The sequence below is a fragment of the Ipomoea triloba genome, chromosome 10 (assembly GCF_003576645.1).
Source record: "Ipomoea triloba cultivar NCNSP0323 chromosome 10, ASM357664v1".
NCBI classification, from domain to species: Eukaryota; Viridiplantae; Streptophyta; class Magnoliopsida; order Solanales; family Convolvulaceae; genus Ipomoea; species Ipomoea triloba.
The window spans coordinates 8,713,125-8,733,183 of NC_044925.1; the positions used below are offsets into that span (position 1 = coordinate 8,713,125).

The window sequence follows — 20,059 nt, forward strand, 5'->3', positions numbered from 1 at the left end:
AAAAAAAAAAAAAAAAAAAAAAAAAAAAAAAAAAAAAAAAAGGTAAAAATTCACTAAACTATAAAAAGGGGTAATTGCACTTTATGTCCCTGAGACAAAATTATAGTGAATTTAGTTCATGTGTTATACTAAGTGACATTTTCAGACTTTCTATCAAAAACTCTCTTTATTATTCTGAACAAGTAATATGAAATTTTGTTTTTTACTTATCTTTTTTTCATCAAAGTCACACTCAACCTTTATCAATCAGTTGCTAGAGTTACAAAAAAAAAAAATAAAAAAAAATAAAAATTGACATCCATTAACAAATTAAAGGACCAAAAGAGTCACTTCATTGACTAGCCAAGAATAGAAAGTGGTGATGCTCTTAACACAACAAAAAGTTTTGACAGATCCATTAAAATATTTATATATCTAGAATGAATTGAAGTTGGAATAGATTACCAAGTGTGCAATTAATCCATTACGAAACAATAATGCGAATGATATTTGTAAACCATGCACAACAATTCGTTTACACCAATGTAAGTTTTGTGTAGAGAAATTTAAAAATGATGATTAACATATCTGATATCTTTAATATATTGAAATCACAAACGAAATGATGGTTATCAATAACGATTTATATAAAAATTCATATCAATTTTACAAACATCAAGTCATTTGCTACTTTTCTTGATATCCTTTTAAAATAATCAAAAGATTGAAAATTTCACATGAATAAATAATGAAAAGATTCACAAACTTTAAAGACATAGATACTTACTCAAATATCGCCGTCCTCTAATATATGTGTTAGGGTTTTTGCCGGCTAGGAATGGGAGTAGACGGGTTTTTGCTCACTAGGAATGGGAGTAGACTGCAGTAGCTTCAACTCTTTAGTTGTCCACGATTTTTCTGTCGTCGTTGAAACAAGAATAAAAAATTGGAGAACAGATGAAGACAAATTTAGTTGTCTGCGATTTTTCTGTTGTTGTTGAAACAAGAATAAGAAAATGGAGAACAGATGAAGACAAATATTTTTCAAAAGTTACGTTGTATCTTAATACAACAAAGGTGAAAAGGCGCAATGATAATCAAGAAAATGTTATTTAAAACAAAATTTTGTGCACCTATCTAATTAGGTTTAATATTTAGATAATCAAATTATATTTACGGGTATATATGAAAAGTAATACTAATTTTTTCCCTCCTAAATTTTCCTCATGATACGAAATTAGAAAAAAATTAATTTTTTGATTAATTTAGAGTAAAAATTAATTATTATACGATTGATAGTTATTTACTATATTCATTAGTATAATAAATAAGAGTTACTATCAGAGTCAGTAGTACTCAAAAAAAAAAAAAAAGAGTTACTATCAGTAGTGGTCCCTCAACTATTGCAATTTGCTTAAAAAGGTCATCTGTTTAATTTTGTGTTCAATTTCCCCTAACTACTAAAAAGTTACTTTGTGAGGTCCTCTGTTAGATTTTATGTTAGTTGACTGTCAAATGTAGGGATAAAGTCGTCTTTTCATGTTATTTTCAATTGAAGCGGTTATGTTAAACACTTAAACTCGAAATAGGAGTCAAAATTCCCAAATTTCATGGTCAATGAATATTGTCTAGCTCATCGTTCTTCTTCGCAAGCCCTAGTAGGAAACGAGACTTGATCTTTAGAGTGTTTAGAGACATGGGTTCGCAACATAAAGAGGTTGAATCGAATTGTCGAAGGCCGGTAAGTTTCTATTATCTTTTCCTTCTCTTTCCCGTTAGTTATATATATAGGACTGTGAATAGGATTGGTTTTTACTTTGAAATGAATGATTTTGGCCCTGTTTGGTAAATGGTTGTTAGCTGATGCTGTTAGTTGATTTGTTAGAGGGTATAATTAATTGATAATATTAGCTGATTGTAGAAAAGTGCTTGGTAAATTAGTTGTTAGCTAATAGTTGTTTGGTATAATTTCTTTTCTCAAAAGGCTAATTGAAAATGTTGTTTTGAGTAACCTTTTGAAATTTAGTATTTTAGAGTTACAAAAAGTTTATTAAGCAAACACTTATATTGATTTTTTAACCAAATCAAAGAACTAATAAATGTCAAATAGGCCAAAATTGATTGATAGGCTAATTATTTACTAAGCAGGTCCTTTGATTTATATGCTTAGCTGAAGATTGTGAAATTTATGGTTTATGTTTTGTTGTTACTAGGTGGACAATTTATGTATGGTTGATAAGTGCTTATTTTTTTATATTTTTCTCCCTTTCACTAAGTCATTTTTCTTTTAGATCATTCCAAATTTCATGAGAATTAGTGTTTATTTGTGTTATTTTGCAAAGAGTATAAGTTGGAAAGCATTGGAAGCAAAGACGGTGATTTTCAAGCACTTTGGATGAATTTGGAGTCAATGGAAGTCAAGGAGAAGCTATGGAGATGGGTACAACACTTCCAAGGAAACCTAAGAGTTGTACTTTCAGTGGTATTGGTCATTTGGGCAAACTAAAACAAAAGAGAAGCAAAAGGTCAAGGTGTTGAAATTTCTGCACATCGACGTCTTAGTGATTGGACGATATCTCGCCCTATAAATATCCAAATTGAGTGATTCTTGTATCATTAGAACAAAGACTCAAAGGGCTAAAACTCTTGTGAAGACATTAAAGCTTAAAAAGGAAGACAAAGGACTCAAAATCGTCAAAACTTACAGATTTCGTCCAAATCTACCACTGCTCAGTATTTTGACCATATCTCAGCTTAGAAATGTCCAAATGAGGTGATTCTTGCACGATTTGAAAGCCAACTTGAAGGGCTACAACATTTTTGAAGACCATAAAGACTAATAAAGTGATTTTGGAGGTGAAAAATAGCCTAGAAGTCAAAAGTAGTTGCACAAAATTTTGGGAAATGCACTGTAAATCGCACAAAAGCATACGGCCACCCATACGGCCGTATGAGAGGCCGTATGGCACCTACTCTGCTCAGTATTTAAGCTCTTCTTGAGCATTTTGACATTGGTTTTGACCCATAGTTGAACCCTAGACACTCCCATTCACTTCATTTCATATTTTTAGGTTAGATTAGGCTTAGATCTATGTCTTTTAACACTTTTGGAGCTTGTAATCTTGAATTTGAAGCTTGGATTTCAAGATTCTTCCACCCATTTCAATAGAGAAGCTTTCTTTCCCTTATCTCTTTTCTTTATCAAGATTTATGCTTATTACTTGTGCTTTTATGTTCTTTATGCTATTTAATCATGAGTAGTTAGTATATAGGCTTGAGTTAGGGTTGTATTATCTATTTTGATTCTTAGGTTGTGATTATTGTGAAAAAAGAGAAGAACCCCAACCTAGGGTTCTTGTGTTTGAGTTGGGTCTTTAATCTATCTTGCAATAGTTGATGTGTAGCAATTGTTGTTTGTGTTTGGAAAGCCTCTCATCTCAATGGAAATTGGATGGAACACTTGAGCCTTTCCAATCTCGAACCCAATTTCCCTTCTATGAAAATAGGGGTAGATTGGGGCTTAAATAGCTTTTGTTCTTCAAGAACTTGGGTTGATACACCATGGGAATAGGGCAACCTTTGTTCAAATCCTTGTGAAAACTTGGATTTATTAGTGCTAGCCTCTAGAACCTAGGTAAAATGTTCTTCCCTAAACTTAAGTGTTAAAGCATCTAGATGGTAATGCCCCTAACTTGAGTCCTATTTCTTTATTTTGTATTTATCTATTGTTTATATGCATTTGTTCTACCTCGTTGCCGTTTGCTTAGCTTCTTGTTGATTTTGTTGTGTTAATGCCTAGTTTTGTGATTGTATATTGCATCTCATAACCCCTAATCTTTAGCGGAACGACATTTCACACCCGTACACTCACCATCACTCATTTTTGTTACACATCAATGGTTGATGTTTTTTAATTAATTGATGATTGTGGAATGTGTTATTAGGTGCACACTGTTTTGTTAAAGTTGCCTCCTTAATGGTGGACAAACCAGCACAATTTGAACACTAAATTATGAAGTTTGCATATTGGTTTATATGCCTGGGACCACTTGTGAACTGTGCAATTATGAATGTTGTATGATTGGGACCACTTGTGAATTTATAAATTGTGCATATTGATTTCTTTATTCTGTAGCAGATTTGTGTTTTTGTTGGGGATCACTTGTGATACTTGTGAATTTGTTGTGTTTGTAATTTTAACCGGTGTTAGTCCTACCATTGGTAGTTTTACGCTTAAACTAAGGCATGGGGGAAGGTGAAGATGGTACTGTCAATATGTTTGAAAATGATACTGCTAAAGAGTATGTGCAATTTGTGAATGAGGAGTTGATGATTTAGAATTTGAGAGGTACATAGATGTTGATGTAGAGTATGGAGGTGTTGATTGAATGAAGAAAGTGTCACTCAAATTATCAATACAAATGAGGTAGTTAATATGTCTGATGAAGTGAGTTTGAATGGATCTGACAGTGAGAGAGTTTGTTAAATTGCATTGCTCTATCTGCAAGAGCCAAGGGCGTAACAGAAAAAAATGTCTCCAAAGACCCACGGATAGAATTGTTAATGAGGTAAACTTAGGGTGTGTTTGGTTCACATATGAGAATTGGAATCGGTATGAGTATCAAATACTTAGTAATGGTAATGGTTTTGGTGAAAGTATTTTGCATGTTTGGTAATAGGGTGGAATGGAATAATTATTAATAGTTGGGGAAAAAAGTGGGAAGGGGAATGAAACCCTTATTTCATTAGGGTATGAGTTTTCTAATTAATGGGGTATTCCAAACTCATAGTAGTATTCTAAAACCTATCAACCAAACAATAACAATCACTTTGATACCCATACATTATTATGCCTAAACCCACCAACCAAACGCACCCTTAATATTCCAATTAATTTACAGTTTCTTGCATCTTTCATATTCATAATTTCCAACTTCTTTTGTGTTATAGGCAATTGCAGCTGTACTGCCAGTGGTGGCAAAAGATGATGTGCCATAACAGAATCTGGTGGCAGAAGATGTGGTTGTGGCAGAGGAGATTCTTGTCAGCATTCAACCTCCTCCAAAAAAAAATTATTTGGATATTCTAGGTAATACCAAACTCCCTAATTTGTTATTGTCACACTTTCAATTCTTTACTAATATGTGTATATAATTCATACAACATTGTAGAACAAATGTTTTGGCCAGAATAAATGGAGATGAACCAAGGACAAACAAGTGAGTGAGGATCGGATAAACCAATATCAACAGTGGGAGTGGCACAACACAATGGGAGGGGGAGATACTTCCAAGAAAATATTCAACTAGAGCATCAAACAACTTTAAATCAAAGTTTCATAAAAATGATAAAGCTCCAATCAACCTTGATTGATTAGAAAATGTTATTTAATTAAAACGAATTTTGTACACATATTTAATTAGGTTGTAATAATTAGGTAATTTAATTATATTTATGGGTATGAAAAGTAATACTACTTTTTTCCTCCTAAATTTTTCTCATGATGCGAAATTAGAGTAAAAATTAATTTTTTCATTAATTTATTTAGAGTAAAAAAATTAATTAGTATATGATTGATAACTATATTCATTATTATAAAATACCAATTATCATATGGGTATGAAAAGTCTACATGTACAGGCAGTGAGCTAGATGCACGGTCTCTCTTTCTATTGCCTGCCATTCTCTCTTTTTGTTGCCTGCCATTTTCATCTCTGCCAATATTGGGTCACTCTTTGTGGAGCTTGACATTGTTGCAATAACAGTAAGTATAAAAATTTAGATCATTAATTTACAGAATTATATAATACAATACACAGAATCATATACCAGAATACACAGAATTTATGAATAGAATATAGAGAATCATAAGCCTAAGTATTATCTATGTTGTTTCATGAGGTATGGTATTAGAAATCAATGAAGTACAGAATAACATACTACAATACACAGAATCAATGAATAGGATACACAGAATATAAGCTTAATTATCATCAATAGCTTATGTTGAGCATGTGCAGTCCAATTATCAGCTTAGGCTTTTAATTGAGATAGAACACATGCTTCAATTTGGTATCAGAGCCATGCAAAAGGTCTTCGTGCCACCAGAAAAAAAGGTCCACGTGTTACTTGAAGCCCATCAAAGCAATCGATCCGCACATGTGAGGATACATATTATCTAAATCAATAATGTACACAATAACATACTAGAATACACATAATCATTGAATATGATACACAGAATCATAAATATAAGTATTAGCAATAGCTTAAGTATTAGCATTAATGTTGTCTCATGATGTGTGGTACTCGAAATAAAAAAAAAATGTACAGAATAACATAGTGGAATACACATAATCATTGACTAGAATACACAAAATCATAAATATAAGTATTATAATTTCTATTTCATTTTTCTTTGTGCATGTATGGTTATGAATTTTGTGTATTCATATTATGCAAATATATATAACCATGTTTAATTACAAATGTTTACTTAATGTTGAATTTTTTCATGCCAATGTGTATAAATTTCATGATATATATATATATATATATATATATATATATATATATATATATATATATATATATATTATGTGTTTTTTTCAAATTTTCACAACATTGGTTAAATATTCACTTTCTTTGTCGTGTTTGTTTTTGTGATCTTGATGAACTTGTGTTTGTTTTTGTTCTTGCTTCTTTTGTCAGTGTTTTTGTCGTTGATCGCCAGAGCTTTTCCCTCTTCTAGATTGTCAAAAATGCAGCGAGTCTTGTGGAAGAAGACTCGCTCGCTTTTATATTTTAGTTTTAAAAACACTGAAACGGGATTGGACGGATAGAACGGCGTCCGTCCAGTCACCGTCCACTAACATTAACAAAACGCCGTCGTTTTGGACCAGGGTCCACAATGCATTGTGGACGCTGGTCCACGATATAAGGATTGACTTTTGTAATAGAACATAATTTATTTAATACTTCTTGTCTTAAAAAGAAATATGATTGAAAATAATTTTAGTATTAGAAAATAATTATACAATATAGTTTGGGATTAAATTATACGGGGTGTTACACAACTCAACACTTGAAATGCTTGAGTTTTGAACACTCGAGCTTGAAATACTCAAAACTTGCTACTTGAAATGCTTGAATCAAAGCACATAAACTCGAAATACTTGAAACTTGATATTTGAAATACTTGAATTGCAGTACTTTGACTCAAAATACTTGAAACTTGATACTTGAAATGCTTGAATCGGAGTACTTAGACTTGAAATATTTGAAACTTGATACTTGAAATACTTGGATCTAAGTACTTAGACTTAAAATACTTGAAACTTGATACTTAAAATGCTTAAATACTTGAACTTTAAATTCGAACACTTGAACTTGAGGCTTGAATGCTTGAATGCTTCAAAGCTTAAACACTTCAATCACTTCTTTTTTGTTGCCCCTTTTACTTGAAATGAGACCTCTATTTTTAGTATGGGAAACACCATCCACACCACACATTTGAAAATCTAATTCAAAGGAATTATTCAAATGCATTCAAATTTTAACCAAATTATCTAAAATATTTAATATATTTAGTTAAAGTGAAAAATAAAAATTTATATAAAATTAATTGTGAATCATTGGCGAAACATATAACATTTTGGACTTTGATGCATGAAAATAACATGTTGCTAAACTTAATTGTAACTTTTAACGTGTTTAATTAACCTTTCATATGCAACTACCATTTAGTGTAATGGCATCGCGGTTACCATTATAAACAGGTAATTATAAGTTAGAACTTCAATGGCGGGCGCTTAGATTCTTTGAGCTGAAAATGTTTGAAAAAGTATAGAATCGATACTACCTTATAAAGAATCATAAGTATTTCAAAAAAAAAATTTAACTTTTCATATAATATTTAGAAATGTATTTAATTATTTTAAAAAAACTAACTTATCATATAATACATAATATTTAGAAATTTATTTAATTATTTTTCTAATTTATTTTATTTTTAAACTAAGAATTTGCCATTTGAATTGGAGTAATTCTACATGTACTCTTTATGATTTGGCATGCTTTGATTGCTCAATTTAGTAGGAGATCATGACGTTTATTCATTCATTTTTTTTTCTTCCTCCAATCAAATTTAAACACAAATAAAAAAAAATTGAGAGAGATTTTGAGATTACAACAAGTATTTTTCTTTGAATTCCATCCACTAGGCGAATCAATTGGATTGGACCACACGATGCAAGTGAAATTTTGCAAGTTTAGCCCAAATATGTTGTATTCAAGCATTATTGCATGGGTTGTATTCCCGTGTGGATCACGGTTCAAAAATAATTTCATATTGGTGTTATTACAATATTTTTTACGTGACTTGCATTTTCCTTTTCATTGCTTCTTCCTCAATTTTATTGCTGCAATATACAATTTTATAACTCATATATAAAATATATTATTCTAATTCATAAAATACATTATCATACTAAAAAGTTTGTTATTCTAAACTCATAAAATACATTATTCTAACACATAAAGTACATTATTCTAATTCATAAAATATATATATATTTTTTCATTTTAATACATAAAATACATTATTTTATCTTAGAAACTTTATTATTCTAAAATATTATCCGAATCCATCAACTAAAAAACGATTTTTTTTTTTTTAAGTTAAAGCGAAGTAATTTTGAATTGCAGTCCACACAATAATTTGCCAGCACTCACTAGTCAGCTCACCCTATCTTAATTTCTATGGAAATTGTATTTGTATAGAGGAAGACAATGGCGAAGATGACGATGATGAAATGGGCCTTACCAATATCCACTGATTCCACTCCCCAAACTTGTGTTCTTATACCAATCCCAGCAATACCGTCGTCTTCTTCTTTGTGCACAACGAAATCAAGAAGAGACTTCTCTCTTTCCGCAATCACCATATCTTTCTCTGCTCTAATATTCTCTAACGCCCAGATTCCCAACTCCTGGGCCAAACCCGAGCCTCCGCGGTTCGCCGAGCTCCCGAATTCCGGCGGCGTTAAGGCCTTGGATCTCCGCATTGGCGACGGGGAAGTTCCCTTTGATGGCGATGAGGTCTCTCTCACCGCACTGTAATCTGTGTAGATGCAGTATTATGTAGTTAAAGTTAATTGCTGTTAATTTATTGATTATTTTCTCTTAAGTTTCAGCAAGGTTATTTCTTTCTTTTTCTTTTGTTCAAGAGGCGATGAGGAATAACACTCAATTAAAATTATTACCCAACAAATACAATTAATTAATTAATAAATAAATACCTGGGGGAGACATGGAGAGTGAGACTCTTTGGGGGAAGAAGGATAATGATACTGTCCAGGATTGCTCCCAGTTGGGATAGACCCCCTCACCTAATGTCAGGGGTCCTCAGACTACAGAAAGATTATTTCTTAACATTGTTAAATTGTTTGCTGCAATTCTTGGATCAAGTGGTGAATCTTGCATTCTTGCTTTTTTTAGGTTGCAATTCATTACTATGGGAGACTTGCTGCAAAACAAGGGTGGCGTTTTGACTCTACTTATGATCACAAAGACGAAACTGGTGAACCAGTTCCATTTTGTTTCATCCTTGGTTCAGGCAAAGTGAGTTCTATCATCAATTTTTACTTAATGTAGAGCATGTGCATAATAAGAATCTTGTGGTTGGAGCTGAATGGAGGGACGATTGGACAAGTATAGCTATGAACTTAGATAAGGGCTGGTAAAGATTGAATTCGGAGAGGTCTTGGGACATCCATTAGGTAAGATAGAGAGAAAACTAGCAATTAGCTTTTGGTGTTGAATGATACTGGTAGAAAATGTACTAAAGCAAAGAGGATGTTGATCCTGACATCACTATTAACAGAGCAAATCAGTAGGATTAATTAGGGTGAGCCGGTGAGGTGGCTAGGTGGAAACTAGTGTTTGTTCATTATGGTCGTTAGTGATTGTCCTATGGATCCTTGAGATGTAAATCCTGTTCTGTTTTCTTGTGGAAGATTTGGTTTTAGGCTCCTGAAGCAACAGATATTTACAGTTAATTTGAGGTTCTTTCAGTTTTATTGTGCTTTGGATTAGGTGGTGGTGGAGATGAAGATCCATTGAAGCTGCCACTCTGCCAGCCTAATGGAAAGGAATCAGAAATGTTGTTTGGCAGGGGACGGTGTATTCTTTTTAGTTTTTACACTGATAGTTAATATATAATGTGTTGTTAAATTTGAAAGTTAAAGGATCAATGGTAGTTAAATTGAATGTTTAGGACTAAACGTGGCTGTTCCACTATAAATGGAGGACCCCAACTGGTATTAACTCAAAACAGAAATTACATATTTCATTTTAACTTTTGGAGAAAAATTGTAAAACATAAATGTTTCCCATGTAGTCCTTTATTTACTTTTTACTTAAATGGTCAATCCCATATTTCCTGCACCTATGTAACATATTATTTGCATCGCCTCTTGAATTTCTTTTTCTCTTCTTCCTGTGAACGGTTGTTTGATATTTTGCAGGTTATAGCAGGAATTGAAAGTGCTGTGAAATCAATGAAAGTAGGTGGTGTTCGTCGAGTTGTTATTCCACCATCTCAAGGATACCAGAATACCTCCCAAGAACCTATACCACCCAATGTGCGATAACTTTTATATATCCTAGCCTTTCTGTTTAACAGCTTTAAATCCTTTAAAATGCCAGAAACTGCTCTGCAAAAGTTCAAGGCTTGTAGACTTGGATGAATGTGGATCTACCTGAGAAGGGGTAAAGTAAAAATAATACAATATTAAGTTTACCCTTTTTTTTTTTTTTTTTTTTTAAATTTACAGTTCTTTGATAGGCAGAGGCTCTTTACAACGATCTTCAATCCAACCCGTCTTGCCAATGGAGAGGGCTCAACATTGGGTACTCTCATATTTGATATTGAATTGGTCAGCTTGAGACACCAGTAATATTCGATCACTCTGCTGCGAGTTTCCTTTTTTTTGTGTTGCATACGCATACTCAACTTGCGAATATCAATCCCACTGGAAGGTATGTCAATCTTATGCCATTTTGAAGTAATTTTGACCTGTTGGCAGGATTTAACTAACTTATACTGCTCAAGTTGCCAAATCACTGATTGGGGAACCTTCTGAAAACAACGACAGTTTGGTCTGGTAACAATGACAAGTTATGTTTTGATCATTATCTTTATTTTGTGTTTGTATATAGTCAAATGAAGATATATGATCAGTTTTTGAGTTGTGAAAACAGTGGAGATTCATTGGTCTATGAAAGCTACTTCCCTTTGTTTAGGGTTACGACTCCCTATTGATATTAAAGCCGAAATATACAATTGTGTATTTTATTTCGGGTACTTTTCCGCCTTAAGCATTAAACTTGTGACCTCTTGTCTTTAGGTCTCTAGTTTGTCACTCAATTGAAGATCATTTGTATAATTGTGTGTTATCACATACTCCCCAATTTTGATCATCTCTTTTCAGAATGCATTGTTTGCCCACTCTCTCATACTCGTAACTCATTGTGGCCATCAACAAAGTAAGGATTACAACACAACATTGTTCACAACAAGAGCTCTTATGACACAAGAACATACACCTAATCTCTATAACAAATTGGATTACAAATGCATATTCACAAGATTATCACATCCAACTCTTAGATAGTCTAGCCACTCATGAAATGGCTAGTTAGAATCTAATGGATGGTTTTTGGGTGTGAGTGGATGATGGAAAGAAGGTTGGGAATAAAGATTCCTCGGGATGTCGATCTCACGAGGATGGACACTTGGAATTGGTTGTTGTATTATCAAACACAATCTCACATTTGCACTAGGAAGCAAGAAGAAGGTACATTGTATGGAAATGCAAAGAGGAAAAAGAGCAATGTAAGTAAAGAGCAAGCAAAGAAAACAAAGGAAACAAAGATGGTGTTAGGTGAATTGGATTAGCCTACCTTGATCATGTGCAATGAAACAACCTAGGTAAGAAGTGAACTATGTGTGAATTGAGGTCAATATGAGATGACTNATATATATATATATATATATATATATATATATATATATATATATATATATATATATTATGTGTTTTTTTCAAATTTTCACAACATTGGTTAAATATTCACTTTCTTTGTCGTGTTTGTTTTTGTGATCTTGATGAACTTGTGTTTGTTTTTGTTCTTGCTTCTTTTGTCAGTGTTTTTGTCGTTGATCGCCAGAGCTTTTCCCTCTTCTAGATTGTCAAAAATGCAGCGAGTCTTGTGGAAGAAGACTCGCTCGCTTTTATATTTTAGTTTTAAAAACACTGAAACGGGATTGGACGGATAGAACGGCGTCCGTCCAGTCACCGTCCACTAACATTAACAAAACGCCGTCGTTTTGGACCAGGGTCCACAATGCATTGTGGACGCTGGTCCACGATATAAGGATTGACTTTTGTAATAGAACATAATTTATTTAATACTTCTTGTCTTAAAAAGAAATATGATTGAAAATAATTTTAGTATTAGAAAATAATTATACAATATAGTTTGGGATTAAATTATACGGGGTGTTACACAACTCAACACTTGAAATGCTTGAGTTTTGAACACTCGAGCTTGAAATACTCAAAACTTGCTACTTGAAATGCTTGAATCAAAGCACATAAACTCGAAATACTTGAAACTTGATATTTGAAATACTTGAATTGCAGTACTTTGACTCAAAATACTTGAAACTTGATACTTGAAATGCTTGAATCGGAGTACTTAGACTTGAAATATTTGAAACTTGATACTTGAAATACTTGGATCTAAGTACTTAGACTTAAAATACTTGAAACTTGATACTTAAAATGCTTAAATACTTGAACTTTAAATTCGAACACTTGAACTTGAGGCTTGAATGCTTGAATGCTTCAAAGCTTAAACACTTCAATCACTTCTTTTTTGTTGCCCCTTTTACTTGAAATGAGACCTCTATTTTTAGTATGGGAAACACCATCCACACCACACATTTGAAAATCTAATTCAAAGGAATTATTCAAATGCATTCAAATTTTAACCAAATTATCTAAAATATTTAATATATTTAGTTAAAGTGAAAAATAAAAATTTATATAAAATTAATTGTGAATCATTGGCGAAACATATAACATTTTGGACTTTGATGCATGAAAATAACATGTTGCTAAACTTAATTGTAACTTTTAACGTGTTTAATTAACCTTTCATATGCAACTACCATTTAGTGTAATGGCATCGCGGTTACCATTATAAACAGGTAATTATAAGTTAGAACTTCAATGGCGGGCGCTTAGATTCTTTGAGCTGAAAATGTTTGAAAAAGTATAGAATCGATACTACCTTATAAAGAATCATAAGTATTTCAAAAAAAAAATTTAACTTTTCATATAATATTTAGAAATGTATTTAATTATTTTAAAAAAACTAACTTATCATATAATACATAATATTTAGAAATTTATTTAATTATTTTTCTAATTTATTTTATTTTTAAACTAAGAATTTGCCATTTGAATTGGAGTAATTCTACATGTACTCTTTATGATTTGGCATGCTTTGATTGCTCAATTTAGTAGGAGATCATGACGTTTATTCATTCATTTTTTTTTCTTCCTCCAATCAAATTTAAACACAAATAAAAAAAAATTGAGAGAGATTTTGAGATTACAACAAGTATTTTTCTTTGAATTCCATCCACTAGGCGAATCAATTGGATTGGACCACACGATGCAAGTGAAATTTTGCAAGTTTAGCCCAAATATGTTGTATTCAAGCATTATTGCATGGGTTGTATTCCCGTGTGGATCACGGTTCAAAAATAATTTCATATTGGTGTTATTACAATATTTTTTACGTGACTTGCATTTTCCTTTTCATTGCTTCTTCCTCAATTTTATTGCTGCAATATACAATTTTATAACTCATATATAAAATATATTATTCTAATTCATAAAATACATTATCATACTAAAAAGTTTGTTATTCTAAACTCATAAAATACATTATTCTAACACATAAAGTACATTATTCTAATTCATAAAATATATATATATTTTTTCATTTTAATACATAAAATACATTATTTTATCTTAGAAACTTTATTATTCTAAAATATTATCCGAATCCATCAACTAAAAAACGATTTTTTTTTTTTTAAGTTAAAGCGAAGTAATTTTGAATTGCAGTCCACACAATAATTTGCCAGCACTCACTAGTCAGCTCACCCTATCTTAATTTCTATGGAAATTGTATTTGTATAGAGGAAGACAATGGCGAAGATGACGATGATGAAATGGGCCTTACCAATATCCACTGATTCCACTCCCCAAACTTGTGTTCTTATACCAATCCCAGCAATACCGTCGTCTTCTTCTTTGTGCACAACGAAATCAAGAAGAGACTTCTCTCTTTCCGCAATCACCATATCTTTCTCTGCTCTAATATTCTCTAACGCCCAGATTCCCAACTCCTGGGCCAAACCCGAGCCTCCGCGGTTCGCCGAGCTCCCGAATTCCGGCGGCGTTAAGGCCTTGGATCTCCGCATTGGCGACGGGGAAGTTCCCTTTGATGGCGATGAGGTCTCTCTCACCGCACTGTAATCTGTGTAGATGCAGTATTATGTAGTTAAAGTTAATTGCTGTTAATTTATTGATTATTTTCTCTTAAGTTTCAGCAAGGTTATTTCTTTCTTTTTCTTTTGTTCAAGAGGCGATGAGGAATAACACTCAATTAAAATTATTACCCAACAAATACAATTAATTAATTAATAAATAAATACCTGGGGGAGACATGGAGAGTGAGACTCTTTGGGGGAAGAAGGATAATGATACTGTCCAGGATTGCTCCCAGTTGGGATAGACCCCCTCACCTAATGTCAGGGGTCCTCAGACTACAGAAAGATTATTTCTTAACATTGTTAAATTGTTTGCTGCAATTCTTGGATCAAGTGGTGAATCTTGCATTCTTGCTTTTTTTAGGTTGCAATTCATTACTATGGGAGACTTGCTGCAAAACAAGGGTGGCGTTTTGACTCTACTTATGATCACAAAGACGAAACTGGTGAACCAGTTCCATTTTGTTTCATCCTTGGTTCAGGCAAAGTGAGTTCTATCATCAATTTTTACTTAATGTAGAGCATGTGCATAATAAGAATCTTGTGGTTGGAGCTGAATGGAGGGACGATTGGACAAGTATAGCTATGAACTTAGATAAGGGCTGGTAAAGATTGAATTCGGAGAGGTCTTGGGACATCCATTAGGTAAGATAGAGAGAAAACTAGCAATTAGCTTTTGGTGTTGAATGATACTGGTAGAAAATGTACTAAAGCAAAGAGGATGTTGATCCTGACATCACTATTAACAGAGCAAATCAGTAGGATTAATTAGGGTGAGCCGGTGAGGTGGCTAGGTGGAAACTAGTGTTTGTTCATTATGGTCGTTAGTGATTGTCCTATGGATCCTTGAGATGTAAATCCTGTTCTGTTTTCTTGTGGAAGATTTGGTTTTAGGCTCCTGAAGCAACAGATATTTACAGTTAATTTGAGGTTCTTTCAGTTTTATTGTGCTTTGGATTAGGTGGTGGTGGAGATGAAGATCCATTGAAGCTGCCACTCTGCCAGCCTAATGGAAAGGAATCAGAAATGTTGTTTGGCAGGGGACGGTGTATTCTTTTTAGTTTTTACACTGATAGTTAATATATAATGTGTTGTTAAATTTGAAAGTTAAAGGATCAATGGTAGTTAAATTGAATGTTTAGGACTAAACGTGGCTGTTCCACTATAAATGGAGGACCCCAACTGGTATTAACTCAAAACAGAAATTACATATTTCATTTTAACTTTTGGAGAAAAATTGTAAAACATAAATGTTTCCCATGTAGTCCTTTATTTACTTTTTACTTAAATGGTCAATCCCATATTTCCTGCACCTATGTAACATATTATTTGCATCGCCTCTTGAATTTCTTTTTCTCTTCTTCCTGTGAACGGTTGTTTGATATTTTGCAGGTTATAGCAGGAATTGAAAGTGCTGTGAAATCAATGAAAGTAGGTGGTGTTCGTCGAGTTGTTATTCCACCATCTCAAGGATACCAGAATACCTCCCAAGAACCTATACCACCCAATGTGCGATAACTTTTATATATCCTAGCCTTTCTGTTTAACAGCTTTAAATCCTTTAAAATGCCAGAAACTGCTCTGCAAAAGTTCAAGGCTTGTAGACTTGGATGAATGTGGATCTACCTGAGAAGGGGTAAAGTAAAAATAATACAATATTAAGTTTACCCTTTTTTTTTTTTTTTTTTTTTAAATTTACAGTTCTTTGATAGGCAGAGGCTCTTTACAACGATCTTCAATCCAACCCGTCTTGCCAATGGAGAGGGCTCAACATTGGGTACTCTCATATTTGATATTGAATTGGTCAGCTTGAGACACCAGTAATATTCGATCACTCTGCTGCGAGTTTCCTTTTTTTTGTGTTGCATACGCATACTCAACTTGCGAATATCAATCCCACTGGAAGGTATGTCAATCTTATGCCATTTTGAAGTAATTTTGACCTGTTGGCAGGATTTAACTAACTTATACTGCTCAAGTTGCCAAATCACTGATTGGGGAACCTTCTGAAAACAACGACAGTTTGGTCTGGTAACAATGACAAGTTATGTTTTGATCATTATCTTTATTTTGTGTTTGTATATAGTCAAATGAAGATATATGATCAGTTTTTGAGTTGTGAAAACAGTGGAGATTCATTGGTCTATGAAAGCTACTTCCCTTTGTTTAGGGTTACGACTCCCTATTGATATTAAAGCCGAAATATACAATTGTGTATTTTATTTCGGGTACTTTTCCGCCTTAAGCATTAAACTTGTGACCTCTTGTCTTTAGGTCTCTAGTTTGTCACTCAATTGAAGATCATTTGTATAATTGTGTGTTATCACATACTCCCCAATTTTGATCATCTCTTTTCAGAATGCATTGTTTGCCCACTCTCTCATACTCGTAACTCATTGTGGCCATCAACAAAGTAAGGATTACAACACAACATTGTTCACAACAAGAGCTCTTATGACACAAGAACATACACCTAATCTCTATAACAAATTGGATTACAAATGCATATTCACAAGATTATCACATCCAACTCTTAGATAGTCTAGCCACTCATGAAATGGCTAGTTAGAATCTAATGGATGGTTTTTGGGTGTGAGTGGATGATGGAAAGAAGGTTGGGAATAAAGATTCCTCGGGATGTCGATCTCACGAGGATGGACACTTGGAATTGGTTGTTGTATTATCAAACACAATCTCACATTTGCACTAGGAAGCAAGAAGAAGGTACATTGTATGGAAATGCAAAGAGGAAAAAGAGCAATGTAAGTAAAGAGCAAGCAAAGAAAACAAAGGAAACAAAGATGGTGTTAGGTGAATTGGATTAGCCTACCTTGATCATGTGCAATGAAACAACCTAGGTAAGAAGTGAACTATGTGTGAATTGAGGTCAATATGAGATGACTTCTAATGCCTTAGTCATTTTGGACTAGAAGACCTATCAAGGGCAATGAGCACTCTCATGTCAACATTCGCTAGGTAACATTTATCAAACATGTTGTCTACATCCCATCCCAGACCTTGTCCTCTCGGATCTAGGGTGGGGATTGCAAGGGAAGGTAGTCTAGGATTAAATCTCAATCTCTTGCAAGCATAACCCTTCCTAAAACCTATTGCATGTGGTTCACTTCACACACAAGAGTCAATATAAGCATTCCACTTCCAACAAGATATAAACACATAGCCACAACACCATGATCAATTCATACACACAATACAAGGAAATAGGATCAAATTCACGTGAGAATTCTAGCCAAGCATGTCTAGATTGTATTGCAAACACAATTAAACAAAGGAAGATGTAGGATGGAATTAAAGAAGTAAAAGTGCAGGAGATTACCGAGCTTAATTGCAAATACACACAATCCACAAGATGACTCCAATTGAGCAACAAGAGATCCAATTGAGTGAAGGAGAATTGTCAATTCTTTCTTAACCCTAGGAGATCTTGATCTCTCAAGAGGAGAGAGTTTAGAACTTGGTTTAGTTGAGAGAGGATGTAAAACTAATCTAATTGAACCTAAACTAGAATAACAAAGTAGAATGATACAAATGAATCCCGCCAACAAGAATTTAAAATCTGGAATCCTGATTCATGTATGAGTGGATGTACGAGCGTACGCTCCCTTGTACGCGCTCCTATTTTGCTCCGTTGCTGCTGCAATCTTGATCCGGTCTGCAACATTCAACTTGCCTCATGTACGAGCCTATGTACCCAAATACACACCCTCGTACGCAGTCCAATTTTCATGTTTTTCCTCATTTGCCCATCTTCTGGCCTCCAATATGAAAAAGGGTATGAAAATCGAATATATCTCTACGGAGAATCAAATAGCTGACATTCTCACAAAGCCTCTGTGCAAAACGAGATTTGCAACATTAAGGCATGAGATGGAAATGATCGAATTGAGCTAAGTATCACTGAATATAATCTTATTCTCAATTTTTCGACTTGATACTTGTGCTCTAATTAATTTATTTTACGTATTGCATGTGCTTATATGTTTCGAAATTGTGGTATTTATGTTGCAATATGTGTTTATGATTTGTTTTAATTTTTGCATGCAAGTTTTTACGTGTGATTATTTGCAATATGCTTTGTTTTTACCGAACATTTTTAAGTAAAATTGCTTATCGAATGAGATAATGTCCAATGTTTATTTTTAAATAAGTATTTTAAAATATATCAATGCAAGATTATATAGGAGATGTTCATGCATATGTAATTGAATGTTGAATTTGTTTATTTAAATCGGTAATTCAAAGTTTATGAATGCAAGATATTATATGTGAGATTGATTATAATTGTCACTAAAACAAATGTTTGCAATTTTGTAAAAACGTTAATCTAAATACTTAGTCTAAAAATGATAGTATAAATAAATACTACTTTTTCGTTTAAACTTCTCTAAGTTTTTTTAATTCTCTTTCGGGTAACATTGTCATTGTCTTTATCTTCAATATTTGTTTTTTTTTTTGTTTTTAATTTATTTATTGGTATTTGGTAATATGTCATGTGCAATTGAGTTATTGTGGTAGTATATAGGGCTGTGTCATGCAATGAGATTATGATGTAGGAAGTTGTGGATTTGTTTCGTTGTGTTTGTATATATGACTGAGATCTTAGTTGTACTATGAACTCTTGATCTTGCAAGCGCTTATTCATGTTTCGCAGTGATTTCCCCCTTATATGCTTCATGTGTTGTGAGATGTGTGTCGTACATATATTTTCATGTGAAAAGTATTGAACAAAATAGTAATATTTATTATATTTGTAGAAGGTTAAGGAGTAGTACATTTTGTAGTATAACTTTGATATTTAATTACAAGATAGTGTAAAAAAAAAAACAATGAACAATGTACTGAATATAATTAATTAATAAATTTGAAAGTAAGGAATCTTTCCAACTACCTAATTCCTCTCCATTCTTCCACTTTGTATACACTTTTGGAGAAAGGAAATTTTGATCTCTCCAAATGGAAGAATGGAGGAAACACGCATGAACAGTGCTCCTTATGTATGAGGTCAGCTTTTCAATCCCTGCTGCGCGCATTTCTCCTTAGGTTTTTATCTTCTTACGCACTACTTTTCTTCTTTTACAATTATTCTTTAGTTTTTCATAGTTTCTTTCTCTTCTTTTATTTATTTATTTATTTATTTATTTATTTATTATTATTATTATTGTTGTTGTTGTTGTTGTTGTTGTTGTTGTTGTTGTTGTTGTTGTTGTTATTATTATCATTATTATTATTATCTATTATTATTATCTATTGTTATTATTATTATTATTATATTTATTATTAGTATTAATATTAATTAATATTATTAATATTAATATTAATATTAATATTATTATTATTATCTTTATTATTATTATATTTATTATTAGTATTAATATTAATATTAATATTAATATTATTATTATTATTATTATTATTATTATTATTATT

At 32.6% G+C, this 20,059-nt stretch overlaps 2 protein-coding genes and 1 long non-coding RNA gene across 7 annotated transcripts; all 3 read left to right on the forward strand.

The window, feature by feature from the left end:
- The first annotated feature begins 1,592 nt into the window (after nucleotides 1–1,592).
- Nucleotides 1,593–5,455, forward strand: LOC116033678. The gene is made up of 3 exons (XR_004100890.1): nucleotides 1,593–1,720; nucleotides 4,930–5,068; nucleotides 5,151–5,455. It is a non-coding gene; the product is annotated as an uncharacterized LOC116033678 (long non-coding RNA).
- A 3,242-nt stretch (nucleotides 5,456–8,697) lies between these two features.
- Nucleotides 8,698–11,470, forward strand: LOC116031722 (peptidyl-prolyl cis-trans isomerase FKBP17-1, chloroplastic-like). Of its 3 annotated transcripts, XM_031274003.1 has the most exons (5): nucleotides 8,698–9,078; nucleotides 9,478–9,600; nucleotides 10,506–10,622; nucleotides 10,815–10,933; nucleotides 11,067–11,470. In XM_031274003.1, the coding sequence occupies exons 1-5, from the start codon at nucleotides 8,770–8,772 to the stop codon at nucleotides 11,071–11,073; spliced, it is 675 nt and encodes a 224-aa protein (XP_031129863.1). In that variant the 5' UTR covers nucleotides 8,698–8,769; the 3' UTR covers nucleotides 11,074–11,470. The 3 variants fall into 3 exon arrangements, 2 of the variants coding, with proteins under 2 accessions (XP_031129863.1, XP_031129864.1); XR_004100644.1 differs by having other exon boundaries at nucleotides 10,506–10,749; nucleotides 10,826–11,460; XM_031274004.1 differs by having other exon boundaries at nucleotides 10,815–11,460.
- A 2,725-nt stretch (nucleotides 11,471–14,195) lies between these two features.
- LOC116031728 (peptidyl-prolyl cis-trans isomerase FKBP17-1, chloroplastic-like) lies at nucleotides 14,196–16,968 on the forward strand. Of its 3 annotated transcripts, XM_031274015.1 has the most exons (5): nucleotides 14,196–14,576; nucleotides 14,976–15,098; nucleotides 16,004–16,120; nucleotides 16,313–16,431; nucleotides 16,565–16,968. In XM_031274015.1, exons 1-5 carry the CDS (start codon nucleotides 14,268–14,270, stop codon nucleotides 16,569–16,571), a joined length of 675 nt encoding a protein of 224 aa, XP_031129875.1. In that variant the 5' UTR covers nucleotides 14,196–14,267; the 3' UTR covers nucleotides 16,572–16,968. The 3 variants fall into 3 exon arrangements, 2 of the variants coding, with proteins under 2 accessions (XP_031129875.1, XP_031129877.1); XR_004100645.1 differs by having other exon boundaries at nucleotides 16,004–16,247; nucleotides 16,324–16,958; XM_031274017.1 differs by having other exon boundaries at nucleotides 16,313–16,958.
- Nucleotides 16,969–20,059: the final 3,091 nt, after the last annotated feature.